At 41.0% G+C, this 14,983-nt stretch overlaps 1 protein-coding gene across 2 annotated transcripts in view; it reads right to left on the bottom strand.

The window, feature by feature from the left end:
- The window catches only part of TXNRD3 (thioredoxin reductase 3), a 29,021-nt gene extending 17,851 nt beyond the window's left edge, over positions 1 to 11,170 (bottom strand). Inside the window, exons 1-2 of one of the 2 annotated variants that reach the window (XM_080996941.1) lie at positions 10,926 to 11,170; positions 1,656 to 1,716 (exon numbers count right to left, since the gene is read on the bottom strand). In XM_080996941.1, the coding sequence (XP_080853067.1) occupies positions 1,656 to 1,716; positions 10,926 to 11,048 (184 nt within the window). In that variant the 5' untranslated portion in view covers positions 11,049 to 11,170. Of the gene's footprint in view, positions 1 to 1,655; positions 1,717 to 10,631; positions 10,714 to 10,925 lie in introns of those variants that run through there. The other variant, XM_080996942.1, reaches the window with a different exon arrangement.
- Between the last annotated feature and the right edge of the window lie 3,813 nt (positions 11,171 to 14,983).

Here is a 14,983-nt window from a genome sequence, read left to right as displayed (position 1 = left end):
AAAGGAGTAGTGTGTTGATGCGCACTGCTGAAATGACACCCCCTTGCTTCTCCCTTTCCAAAGCTAGGAAGAAATATACTGCAGACTGGCTTAATGATACATGCAAAACAGCGCTCAGTTGGGTTGGTGGCAGGGGCATAAGGCCAGCCTCCAATATGTTTTCTAAAACAGGGTGGGTACAATTTAATAAGTGAGCTCCAAGCATGTTGCTCATTCATGTTAGACCATGGCTTATTTTTAGCTATGATGCAATTTTAGAGCAAACTGGGTTTAAGCCTAAGTCAGTAGAATCCTTTTTGTACTTCAAGTCATAATTCAAACACAAGATCAGTCTCAATTATAAACTCATAAAAATTATGTCTCTGTAGAATTGTAAGCCTTAGGATATAGTGATACAGTTCAAAAGGATTTTACTAAACCTCGTGTTCAATTATTGCATGAGGGTTTCATATAAGAGACAAGAACTCACTTGTTTCCTCAGCCTGGCTTTTCAACTTTGATGCATATTAAAAGTCAATACGTATGCAAAACAACACCAGCCCTTTCTTCCAAATGTACCCCTGTTTTTAATGTTCTAGTCTGCCTTTTGACCTAGATTGAGGCTCCAAGGAAGCTCACAAATGGGATATCAACAAAACAAATGATTGTTCAAAACAAAAACAAACCTCAATCAAAGAACAAAGAATAGAGCCTATGAACGCCGCAGTTACTTTGTTAATTGGTTGTATCTAAAAAAAGTTTTGTATTTTACTATTACTATAGCTTTCTTTTAACTTGCTGACAAGCAAAATGTGGCAGAACATGCATCAAACCAAACTATTCATTTAATGTTTTGGTACCTGACACATTGATTAAAGCTAAAAGAATCCAAAATTATCATCATGTTGCTGTATTGGTCCAGATCATGTAACACACAAAAGAGGTGAGGGGAAAACATTTAATTTGGTCATCTTATATTGGTAAAAAGAATTAAGCAAGCTCTCATCTTATCTGTGGGTTACCTTTCATTCTGCCTGAGAGCGCTGTGCAATCAATCTTATAAAGATAACATTATCTAGGTAAAAGCCCCAATGAATGGTGGATTTTACTGAATAAGTAAGCCTACAACCATGCTTTAAAAAGCCAAAACATTCACTCCAAACTAAGCCAATGCAGTACAAAATAGATGAAAGAATTAAGAAAGAGAAAGAACTTCTGAAACATTTCCCCAGGATGGATCAGAATCAGCACTATCAATCTCAGAATGCCTGGGCTCAACAATAAACTCAGATTATAGTTGGTGCTAGAATTCTTGCCAATGAGTCAGCAACTTTCTTTCTGAAGTTTAGATATGTCAATCATTAATAAGTTGGCAACCAATACAACAGATAATATTTGAAATAAAGGAGTGTACATTTACATTTGCAACAGAAACAGCTTCGTAAGAACAGAGCAGACACAGTCCTTCAAAATTCCAAAAAACGACAAAATTTTACTTCCCAACACAAAACTCATTTACTTAAAATCCAAAATTAAGTAACTGGATAAAAAATACATTTTGGGAGTTGTTTTCTTTCATGCAGACTGAAAGGATGCCTTCATTCAGTAAAATGGTGTGCATTTGTGTAATGTATCTATGGTTATCAACAATGAAATAGCAAGTCAATTTTACTTACCAATCTTGTCAAGTTCCAGAACACTGTATTCTACTGCCAAAGATTGAAAGAGATCTTTCACCTGCAAAAATAAATATTTTGTTTTTAAGTGAGACCAGGGAAAGGCATAAAAATCGAACCTTTATTTCTCATTGAATAATAGTGCAAAAAAATTTCTTATGAAATTATACAGTGCATCTGTAGGTAACCAGCAAGTGCTAGCTATAACTGTTTATGACATATTATATGGAAGATTGCTAGTTTTCTTTTATATAATTTAAAAGCACACAAAGCCATTGGCATGCTATCCTGAAATGTCCCATTTCAGCATTTCTACTGGCTAATGGCAAAGGAAGAACCGCCAAGAGCAGTTTTCCTTTGGTCAGGGCATAGCCTCCCCACCAGAAGGGCTCCTCTCCACTAGCAGAGGGATCACTATGTGCTATCCTAACCCCTTTCCCATCACCTCTGTGGGGCTGGATAGCATTGCAATCCCATACCCACCTGATTCACAGAAAGCACCACTGAACTGAATGGGACTTCCTTATGTGTAGGCCTTTATAGGACAGGGAAGTTATCATCACAAACTGCTTACAAAGCTGGTTGTAAGACAAACTTTTTGTGGGAATATTTTTAATATATTACTATTAAAAAAATATACATATTCTCCAAGAAAAAAAATACTATTTTGTAGCAGTTATTTTTTCCATTAAAGCCACTTATCAAGTGAAAGCAATTTGCGGAGGCAGAAAGCTAGATAATTTCAATCTACTGGTTATCTCTTTGTAAGATATTTTATTAATAATACAGTGGTACCTCGGGTTATGAACTTAATTTGTTCCAGAGGTCCGTTCTTAACCCGAAACAGTTCTTAACCTGAGGCGCGCTTTCGCTAATGGGGCCTCCTGCTGCCACCTCTGTGCAATTTCTGTTCTCATCCTGGGGCAAAGTTCGCAACCCAAAGTACTACTTCCAGGTTAGTGGAGTTTGTAACTCAAAGCGTTTATAACCCGAAGTACCACTGTACATATGTGTTATACCAAATGATGTATCATAGTGGATTTTAACCCACTGTTCTTTTATTATTTTCAAATAAACCATCTTCAAAATTGTGCAACACTTCAAATTCAACCATATCAAATTTGAACTTCTAGGGCTAGATCTAGAGAAAGCAGAACAAAACTCCACTCATGCAACACAGAGTTTGTGGCTCTCCGCCCCCACCCCCACTGTGCATTCCACCCTCCTCTGCAGAAAGAGGCTGCAGAAGAACAGGGAAATCAGAGTTCAGCAGGACTGCTTTGTGCAAGTACCAGTGCCTTTCTGCTCATGTAAGACATCTCAGCATCCAAGTCCTCGATTGTTTGTACCTTACTTGTGAAAAGTAAGTTAATGTCTAAAATACTCTCTTAAACCAGCTAATGATATTGTCTGGGTTAAATGGCAATACCCTTTCTACCTAGTATTTCTGACAACTAAAGGAACTGTGTGTGTATAAGGTAGGGTTGCGATATTTCAAAAAGTAAAAACCAGGACACTCTAAGTTGTTGAACTTTTTTTAGACAAAACCCAAAGTTATTGAACTTTCTTTTTTTAAACAAACACACCAAAAAACATGATTTTTTGACTGACTTGTCTAAGATCCAGGACAAAGCGCCACCTTTCGGAAATTCCCTCTGGGTGTTAATTCCGCCTCTGAAATTCCATTAATGTCCGGGAAAATCCAGATGTATTGCAGCCCTAGTATAAGGGGTCCATTACAATTTGGATGTAGCTTTTCAAGTTTTTTGTTTTTGTATTTACTAATTAGTTGTTTCATTGGTATTACACACCAGTACAAATGAATATGTCTGCAATTTTCTGGTTAACTTAATAGAGATATAATAAAAAATAGCTCACAATGACCCAGTTTATGTGGATTAATAACAAGCCATGGTTTAACTGAAAGCAACAAGCCATATGGGCTTGTCATTAACTCACAAACATGATTTGTTTCTCCCAAACCAACCACGACCATGAAGTTGTGGCTTGATCTTAGCTTGCTGATTCTGGTTTGTTCTCGAGCAAACACATGATCCAAGGTTCAAATGCAATAAGCCATGGTTTCTAGGCTTCTAATTCCCACTTGTACCAGGGAGGAGCAAAGCGTATTGCTACATGTGAATGAGTTGTCATGCAAACAGCTGAAGTGTTTGCAGTTAGTTATGATTTATTAAAAAGATAACAGAATGCAGTAATGTATGGCCGTTTGCTGCTATTGATTAGCAAAGTCAAATATGCAATGATGGAAAGAAACTTCTTGTTATAATTGAAGCCTACTGCAAAGGTATTTGTCACAAGCGCTTTCCTCAACAGAATAATGGAGGCAAACTAATGTAAAAATTAATATTGTGAAATGGACTAAAAACAGAAAGCTGTTGGGAGAATTGCACCCATTTCTTAGGTACAAAACAGAACAAAACTTTTTTGTGAAGGAAGTACTGAATGTTAAATAAAATATAATTATGAATTTGCATATTTCCATTGCTTGTATTGGATGACCTATCAGGCTTTTCATTAGTTTTTTTGGTCTTCTACAAGCTGTCTAATCATAGTTTTAAATAAAAAAAATTTCAAAAACAAAAAACCCACCCTGCTTTATTCTCATCAGCCCACTAGGCTGATGAAACTGTGCAATGTAAAATAGAACTGGTTAGGTGTGCCCAAATGACTAGTGCTACATTATGAGGCAATTGCAAATGCTGGAGTGATGGTGAAGATATTATCAAGGATTAGCCTTAGTAATAAGCAATTCCTGCTTCTTATTTCTTCTTAACCATTTTAAGGATGTTAACAAGGATGCAATAAGGCACCAAGCGGATGGGAACAAGTCCTCCCTTCAACAAATCCATAATTTCTGGGCCACAAGCTGCAGGCCCAATATTAAGGAAAAACTACATAGGAACATTTGCCAAGTGCTTATTTTACCCTTGAATTATTTCCTCTCTCATAAAATGATAATTTATTGTAAATATTGCTAGTGCAATATTCAACAGAAGCAGCTACTGTGGTAGTTTAAATGAACAGTACTATTAAGAGAGTCTGGTGTGATACTCTACTTTCCAGAACAATTCTTGGCATCTGATCTGCTTTTTGTTTTTCTAAACCAGTTCACCTACATTAAAAACTGCTGTGTAGCTAATTAGCTGGCTCCCATGACTGCTACTTTATGAGCCAATTAGGATTTTGTAACATAAATTATGCTGACTTGGATACTAATTATATGCATGCATGCACACATATTTATATTCATATATGCACTATTATTTTTATTTTATTTATTAAGTTCCTATACAACTCTTTATCCAAATATCACAGGGCAGTTTACAACTTAAAAATACAAAATGAAAACACAAAATAACACAAAGAAACCAAAAAACCCCCTCTCACAAACACATTTAAAAGGCCACAGAATGTTAAATCAGCCAAAGGCCTGGTTATGGAGATACATTTTTGCCTGGCGCCTAAAGATATGCAACGAAGGTGCCCGGCAGGCATCCTACAGGCATGCTAAAAAATTGCTGTTGAATTTGATGGGCATATGCGATAATCCTTTCACAAATCTCAAGTTTCCAGACTGTTTGTGATTGTGTATTTGCCTGTTTATCACAACCTCAGAAAACAAGAATGTGCTACAGTGATTAGAATAAGCGGTTTGTGCATTATGACTTACCAAAGATAAAATTTGAGTACTAGTCCACTGATTTCAATGTGTCTACTTCAAGCATGAGCCACACTGGGCATCACCCAGTATATGTGTATGTTTTCTGTAGAGAAAGTCTGTCATAATTCATATATGTTTATTACAATAATTCTATCTGACCTTTTGGCTTCACAGGTGTAGCAGAGGAAGCTGTATTAACTGATTAAGTCAATATTGTCTACACCAGGAGTGGAGAAGCTTTCTGGCCCAGAAGGCTAGATCTTTAACTCCCCACCTCCCATGGCCCAACTTTGACAGGTGGGTGGGACAGGTGGGCATGGAGTTCAATCCTGCTTTCTGCAGGGTGGGTGGGACAGGTGGGCAAGGAATTCAATCCTGCTTTCTGCAGGGATAGGTTGCACAAGTGAATAAGTTCACTTGTGCACCCAAACAAAGCAGGACTGAACTCTCTGCTCATCATTTTCTGCGGAGATCAGCTGTGCCAATGACTTCCTTGTGGGGAAGTTGCTGCACAGCAAAACTAAGCAGATTTGAACTCCACACCCATCAGCTGATGGGAGTTCAAACCTGCTTTCTGCAGGAATATGCCATGTAAGCAGCCAATCCAGCCATGTATCTACCTGTCTCAATACGACATCAGTTCTGGGGCGGAGGGAATGTCTCACCCCCAACATTCAAAGGTATTTTATATCTTTACCTATAACAGAACTTACAAAGTGGCGGAAGCTGTAACCAACAGCAGATGTTAAAACTAACAAACATCCATAATTAGAACAGAGGTAAAACCAGCAGCCAGCAATGACCTCTAAGCCACATCCAATGCTCCAATACTTATCATCCAAGATGACTAGCCTATCAGTGAATATGCCAAATGGTTACAACATGAAGCTCTGCAGGCCTGGGCTATACTACTACAGAGAAAGTAAAAAAAGGATAGAAAGGCCAACTCCCTGGATTCAAAGCAGCCAGCCACACACTAGAGGAAACCACCTTATAATGAATCAGACCACTGGGTCCATCTAGCTCAGTATTGTCTACACCAACTGGCAGCACATCTCCAAGGATCTTTCCCAGCAGTAGCTGGCGATGCTGACATTTGAACCCACAACCCTGTGTATGCAAAGCTGTGGCCTCTAAACCTAGGAAATATCTGTCTCTAGAGCTCTTTGTTCCTGCTAAAATTGTGTCATTTTTCTTAAAATTGTAAGTGCATGCTATTGAATTATGTTTTAAAACATAAGTATTTCAACAAAACATGTTTCAAAATGAATGCATAAACTCCAAATGACATTAGCCCGCAATCCTATACACTTTTAGATGGCAGTAACTTTTGAGCAGAGATGCATAGGATTGCACTGTAAGGGCAATACTTTTGACCACTAAAAATTCTGACAGTTTTTAAACAGCATATAAAAACAACAGCATGCTTAAGTGGCATTTTGTTTTGCTTATCATAAGCCAATCAATTTAGGGTAATGGGGAAAGTTTCTAATTTAATGTTTTCCAGAAAACCTGTATCACTGCACTGATATAGGAAGAGCTGAAGAAAAAGCTTACCTCAGAGCTGTGGAAGCCTGGGGAAAACCTTGGAAAAACATTGGGAACCGTCCCCTGAAGACTTCTCTTCAGGTTTTTTCCAAATGGAAAATTGCTTTGAGGAACATTGAAAACAACTCCTCTGGATAGCTCAGTTGGTTAGAGTGTGGAATATTTATTATCATTTGGGATGAGTGAAATGGTTTAAGGACAAGGCTTTACTCAAAACGTTTTACATGTGAAGATTTTTGTGTATGGCAATCTATATCATTAGAGAATGATAATTCCTGTGAATACAACATTCAACATTCAAATTCAAGATGCACTTCTGCACCTTGCTGCTGCTGTCCATATGCAAGCAGGAAAACAGGGTCTTGGTGGCTTCTGAATGGCTCCTTGCTTTTTCCAGGTGATCTATGTGCTACCTGGAGACACCAGAACCAAGCATACCGCATGTAGCAATCTACAGTTATCTCTAGTATTACAGAAGTACCTTGGAAGTCGAATGGAATCTGTTCCAGAAGTCCGTTTGACTTCTAAAACATTTGGGAACCAAGGCACGGTTTCCGATTGGCTGCAGGAAGCTCTTGCAGCCAATTGGAAACTGCGTCAGACATTCAGGTTCCAAAGAACGTTCAAAAACCGGAACAATCACTTCCAGTTTTCAATTATTTGGCATGCCAAAACGTTCGACTCCCAAGGCGTTTGAAAACTAAGGTACAACTGTACATGTATTCACAAATGTAAAGAACTAAGGCATTTCTACTTCTGAGACTGTGATCTAATGCACGCTCATCTGAGTGTAAGCTCCACTAAAAAGATACGTCAGAGAAAAATTTGAAATAATTGCTCTGTGACTTTCAAGTTGCATCCAGCATCACATGAGTGGAAGGGACCTTATGCAACCAATCTTTCCCTCCCCGCCCATCCCCCATCCCCAACAGGATTAGGGGAGAAAAATTGCCCAACACTGTGGGCTGTGTCTTAACAAGGTTACAACGGGAGGTGGAATCACCCCAAATTAGGCAAAGGAATACTGCAACACTCATCCAAAGATCTCAGGAATAGACTATTTCCCCCTGGTGGTGTCCAAACTTTTTTCAAAGAGGGCCAGATTTGATGAAGTGAAGGGCCGTGGGGGCTGACCAAAGTCCAAAGTTGTTGACCTTTTTTAGGATTGAAGTTGTTCAGCTTTTTTAAGGATTTTACTGCAGGAAATAAACTGCCACAGGGGCAGGATTAAACAGACCTGCGGGCCAGATTAGGACCCCAAAACGGACTTTGGACATGACTGTGACTACAGCATCATAAGACACAGCCCATAATGTTGCATAGGTTCTCCTAAACCCCATAGAGAAGCTTTTCATGAATGCTCAGGAATAGGAGGGGATGGGAAAGAACTGTTGTTCATGGTGCCTTCTTCTGGTGATGTTAAATACAACCTTTCATAAATATACCAAGCAGTACAATGTATTATACGCTAATTATAAATGACACACTTTACATTGTTAAACCCTAACAAGGGAGGGATTGAAATTCTCTCCTTTGAACTAACCAACCAAATAATTGTCTGTTGGGTTCAATACTTTATATTTTTGTGCCTTTTCCTTATACATTGAAAATCTGCTTACTGTAACTAATAACTGACAGTGGGGGAAAACAGAATATTTGATTTTATTATATGGTTAGCCAAATAATGCTACACGAAGAAACAATCACCAGCTTTTTAAAAAAGTACTATGTATCTAGAGCCACATAGTCTCCTAATCTCGACAAGTCCACTTTTTGACCCAGAAATCTTCATTTACCTTCTCACTCTATTGTTGGTTTGCGCCTTTACTATTATTTAGATAACTATTACCTGGTTTTACTTGTGTTAATTCACTATCAACATTTCACTTCAGCTCCCTAATTGCTTACTACTATGTTATTTGATTGTTTTCTGGTAGTGTAAGGGGATTTCAACACACAGTAGCCTATACTCATACTCAGTCTTGACAACTAGTTCAGGAAGAACATATGATCTTTTACCCATATAATTTTTTAGCTCTGCTATGACTCATTTTTGGTATTAGATTGCTTCCTGATTTGGACCAGTTATGACTTTCCATACAGAGGGTAAGAGCTGTACAGGGCCAGGAAAAAGCACTTGCTCAACACAGAGTTCTGTTTCCTCTTTTCCCCAGCCTTTCCTTTACATGTCAATGTGACATGCAAAAACTAACCACACTTAAAAACATTATGGTGGTCCATAAGCAATATTTTGACTAGGAAACCAATTAAATCATACAAATCTCTTAATACAAAACTTCCATTTCCAGTGACATGTCAAAAAGTGCACAAGTAATAAGAGATGAACATGTCATCTAACTGATCTGTTGTTCCTCATGATCATATTATAGAAGCTTTAATCATCAGCTTATCTGCTTAAAGCATACATATTAGCTGCAGCCACAAACATAAGATAAAGTTAGAGACTGTCTCTTGCGGTTCGACTTGTTGCCCATCCCTAGTTCCATCAGGGAAGCCTTTATTTCAAAAGCTCTGATGTGGGCACCTGACACACCAAAGGGAGAGAAAAATACACACCTTAATTAATCTTATTATTGTTATTATTATTATTTATTTACCACCCTACGATTACTTCAGGCTCTTCATCCCCACTGAAAAGATTTAACAGACTTCTGATGATCAAAACATATTTCCCCTGAATGACAGATTTAGCCAGTTAAATGCCTAACACAGCTGAGCTATCTTCAAGTCAGCTGAAGTGAACTTATTTTGAGCTACAGGTCCCAAATATGTCTTTAAAAAACACCACATTTAATCCCTATTTAAGAGATACTGGTTTTACTGCCTTTTCTATTTCCAATCTTATGCCCCACACCTCTAACACATAAAGTAAGTCAGGAATCACAACTGGATTCCACAAACTGATCAAAGACATATGACCTACAAACAGATCTGAAGTCTGATCCTGGACACAGTTGTCTGTTATTTCAATGAGGTTTCGTTCCAAAACAGCATCTTTAAAATTTTAGTCCATTTGGTAATTAATTAGGAAACCCTGGCATTAAAGTTGAAAAAGAAGCAGAAGGGCAGTGGGTTATGAAGACTCGGACTTCTAGTTCAGGCCCACCTTGAATCGTGTCCTTTCCCCCAATAAAGCAATACCAGGTCAACATCGAGAGACAGTATGGTGTAGTAGTTAGTGTGTCAGAGGCAAGAGCGTGAATGAATCCCTACTCAGCCATGCAGCTCACTGAGTGACCTTTGGCCCAGACACCGCTTTTCAGCCTAACCTACCTCACAGAGCTGGCAAGGGAGATTAAACCTATTTGTTTATTTCATAAAACCTATACACAGCCTGCTTGCAAGCAGATCTCAGAACGGTTTACAAAAAGCTAAAACCATAAAACCGGGGGGAGGGGGGTGCGGAAACTGCTACACATTATTATTACTATTATTAATTGAATTTATATACAGCATTGCCCCTATACCCGGAGGTCTCATTAACGCATACAATAAGTTAAAACACCGAATCAGATTAGAATTCGCACCAGCCTTTCCAAGCATCTGGATAGCCTTGCAAGAACGAGGAGGGCGAGGAAAAGGTGACTGCAATAGGAATGCCATTAGATAAACCAATAAAATCCACCGAGGCAGAGGGCGGTCGAGGCCCCTCGCCATTCCTGCTAGGCTCTGGTCACTCGACGCTCACAAAGCCGACCCTGGTGGAGCCACTCCGGGACACTCACCCCGCAACCGCAGCCAAGCCTCAAGGGAGCGGGCTGTCCGGTGAGGAGGATGCGCGGGCGTCTCCGCGGATACTGAAGGCAGCAGGGCCCTGTCTGCGCGCCCCCTGCCCCTCACTCCCACCGCGGCGCGGAGTGAGCCTGCGCTGTGAAGAGGCGCTCCCTCGAGAGGTGGGGGGCCTAGTTCCCCCCCTCTCCCGGCGGCGCGCAGCGCGGCCTCCTCGGGCCTCCGACGCCCCCGCTGCCCTTGCCGGGTCGTTGCCAAGGCGACGCCCGCTTCCTCCCTCCGCGCCTCACCTTCCTGCAGAAGGGGCAGTAGCTCTTGCTGAAGATCATGACCCGGTGGGAGCTGATCAGGCTCCGCACGCGGAGCTTCAGGGCGTCCCAGTCCGGCATCCGGACCTGACCCGGAGGCGGCATGGCTGGCTGGCTTCTCTGGCCTGAGGAGGAGCAGAAGAGACGGCGGCGGCGGTGTCTGCGGCGATGAGCCGCTATGGCTAAATGCAGCAGCAGCGGCTGCTGCCGAGGCGGTAAACTCACTCGCCCTGCTTGCGCATGGGCAGTGGGGGCGGCCCTCGACTCCGCCCCTCTCCGCTTTCGCCCTCAGGGGAGCGGGCGGGCCCGCCAAGGGGCCTGGAGAGGAGGCGGGAGAGGGACGATTGAACCCCTCGGCCTTCCTCAGGGCGGGCGAGAAGGATAAGCCCCCGCCAGGGATGGGCCCTTGAGCAAAACGGGAGAGGAAGGGAGGTCAGGATTCTTGGCGCCGCGCAGAGGTTTCCCTGCCCGTGTTGCGCAGTTGTGAAACGAAGGGTTACTCTCGAGGAGACCTCAAAGGACATTTCCCGGGCTCGCGCACTCTTCCCTCCGTCAACCCAAATGTGGAATCTCTTAATGATAATAATAAAGATTCAGAAAAGGGCGACCCAAATGACCAAGGGGATGTGGCAAGTTTCCCTGTGATGAAAGGTTGCATCATATAGGATGTCAAGAAAAAAGGCATGGGGAAAGTGGACAAAAGTTTTATTTGCTCTGTCATAGCGCCTTTCAGACTCGACGAAGCTGCATGCTGGAAGTTTCAGGATGCATATAAATACTGCTGTGTAAAGCACCCTGGCTTCAAGTACAAGAAAGGAGATTCAGACTCAACATCAGAAAAAACTTTCTGACAGCTGCTCAGCAGTGGAAGGGACTCCCTCTGGAGGTGGTGGGCTCTCCTTCCTTGGAGGTTTCTAAGCAGAGGTTGGCTGGCCATCTGTCATGGATGCTTTAGTTGAGATTCCTGCATTGGACTAGAAGACCCTTGGGTCCCTTCTAACTCTTAAGATTCTATGAACCTCTTTTTCACACAATGCATGAGCTGTGGAACTCGCTCCCACAAGAGACAGCCACCAACTAGGAGAGTTATATCAGCAGCCCCTAGCCACAAGGGCCGTGTTCTGCCTCCACTGTCAGAGGCATTCCGCCTGTGAATATCAGTTTTTGGGAATCGTAAGCTGACAGAGTACTGTTGTGCTCAGGTCCTGCTTGTGTGCTTCCCGCAGGCCTTTGGTTGGCTGCTGGACTAGAGAACAGGATGCTGGACTAGATCCAGCAATCGTCTTGCTGTTGTATCCCAGCAACTGACATTGAGAAGCATGGCTCCTCTGATGCAGGAGGTTGCATATAGCAGTCAATAAGAATTGCAGACACAAGTGTCCCTGTTTTCCAGGGACAGTCCCAGATTTACAAAAGCCATCCCAGTTTCTGATTTGATACCAGAATGTTCCACTATTCTTTAATACATTCCTATTTTCATCAGAGAAATGTTGGAGGATATGGAGTTATGTGACACCCCCCCCAAACCAAAGAGATAGGTAATCATACAACCTTCAGAAGACATCTGAAGGCAGCCCTGTATAGGGAAGTTTTTTATTTTTAATGTTTTATTATGTTGGGAAGCCACCCAGAGTGGCTGGGGCAACCCAGTCAGATAGGTAGAGTATAAATAATAAATTTATTATTATTATTATGGAATAGGACGTCCCTGCTTTCAGCGGAGAAATGTTGGAGCGTATGCAATAGCTGTTGATGGACTCCAAAAAGTAAATCCAGAGTATTTTTTTTTACAAAATGAAGGAACCCTTTTGTCTCATTGCCTGTTCCTAGATTGCAGGTGCATCTCAGTCTTTTCTCATGAACTCAGTACTTTGGTGTTTTGCTGCTGCCAACAGTGATGAATCCCTGTGCTCTGTGTTGATTTTTATTTTTTCTTTATTGTATATTTGCAATGAAGACAACAGTCATATACAAATTTCACTATCCACTAATCAAACACAATGATTCATAATATAAAGAATACTGTTGTGCACAGCATCCTGACATTCATTGTTCCAAAACTCTTTAATAAATAAATAAATACCACTTTCTTATTTAAAAAATCAGAATTTGCTTTCATTTCCCCATATTTCTTAAAATATGCCATGTTTTCCAAAACAGTCTGAAATAGGAGCAATATCTCTTCCAGTAACTTGCAAGGCATATCTTGCGGCCATCAACTCATTATTCATCTCTTTCAAGTGCAAAATTCTTCAAATGATGTAGTAGGACCACATGAGACTCCATTGAGAAATAATAACCTGTAATTTCATTTTGTTAACTTAGACATTCCCCCCCCCCCACAAAATTGGCTAATTACCGGGCATGCCTAAAACCTGAAAAAAAAATCAGAAGGTGCTGCGAACCACAGCATTTATTTGTATTTATTCAATAGAGTTTCATTTTTTTCCCACATGAGTCCTCAAAGTGGCTCTCAAAACATTAAAACATTCAATTAAAACCATTCAAATGTTATATATATATATATATATATATATATATATATATATTATACACACACACACACACACACACACACACACTAGAATACAATAATTAGGAATGGGGAATAAATTTGATTCAGCCCATACTTAAAGGTTTACTTACCAAATTTGCAGCTTCTGAATCAATGCACAAACCAAAAAACAGCTTTTGAAATTGGCACTACTCCAAATTTTGCAATGCAGCTCTCCACCAATAATGTTTACCAAAAGGGAAAAAAATACATTTGGGTAAAGTGTGCATAAGAATGCACAGATTAGTGAAAATAACATACGAAATTGCATAAGGGAAGATTGCTTTGTGAAAACGTGTATATTGCAGAAAATTGCATAGGAAAATGGATACTAGGCAAAAATCACACTAAAATGCTGGTGAATTCTTATGAAGACTTTTTTAAAAATGCAAACTTATATGGAAATATGGAGAATGAACTTAAGACTAAAAAAGAAGAAGAAAAGAAACAGAAATTGACAGATATGTCAGTCCCTTTTCAGTATGTAAGGAGCAGTGCGATGTGTATAAGGGAAAAACAGGCCAGAATTTTCAAGCAGTGAATTCCAGAACAAAAAGCTGAAGAAACAAAAAAACCTCCCGTACATAGAAAATGTTTAGTTCCTCTGATCATGTGGGAGGAGTGCAGGAAAAGAGTCAAATTTTTAGCTGTTCCAGGAAATCAGGCATGTAATGGGTATATTACTTCTCTCTCCCCCTTCCTCTGTAGGCTTTCCCACAGTTGGTCTTTCACAACTGCTGTGGTCATGAAGAGGTCAGTCCAGCTGAACTAGAAGTTGGCATGTAATTGTCAGGAGTTAAGAAGAAGAAGAAGAGTTTGGATTTGATATCCCGCTTTATCACCACCCTAAGGAGTCTCAAAGCAGCTAACTATCTCCTTTCCCTTCCTCCCCCACAACAAACACTCTGTGAGGTGAGTGAGGCTGAGAGACTTCAGAGAAGTGTGACTAACCCAAGGTCACCCAGCAGCTGCATGTGGAGGAGCGGAGAAGCGAACCTGGTTCACCAGATTACGAGTCTACCGCTTTAAACCACTACACCACACTGGCTTTCAATGGCTGTTCGCTATGATGGCTATGCTTTCCCTCCACAGCTCTTAACCACTGCACCACACTGGCTCTCACACCATGCAAGTTGGAGTTAGCTCTTCATTAGCAAGAACACAATCTGCACAGATTTGGTGGAGTGTCAAGCCTAATAAGCACAGCAGCTCATCCCCGGTAGGTCATGCCTGATGGATTAGTTGCCGAGACTGAAAGTCCCTCACCTCTCCAGGGCTTTTTCCAAGCAAGTGGAGACTGCTCCTATGTGAAGACAACCTCTTCTCTGCCCTTTTCATGCCTCTTCTGGTTCTGGGAATCAAGGTGGGAGGTGAGCTCATCACAGCAGGATCATCTCTGCCTCCTGCTATCCCGTATCCCATTCTCCTGCTTCAGCTTCTGACTCTGATTCTGGACTTCTCTCTGACATAGACTCTCCTAGCTCAC

Source organism: Podarcis pityusensis (assembly GCF_964106645.2).
Source record: "Podarcis pityusensis genome assembly, chromosome: 2".
Lineage (NCBI taxonomy): Eukaryota > Metazoa > Chordata > Lepidosauria > Squamata > Lacertidae > Podarcis > Podarcis pityusensis.
Note: the sequence above shows the minus strand (reverse complement) of the source record. Positions and strands in the feature narration are given on the sequence as shown.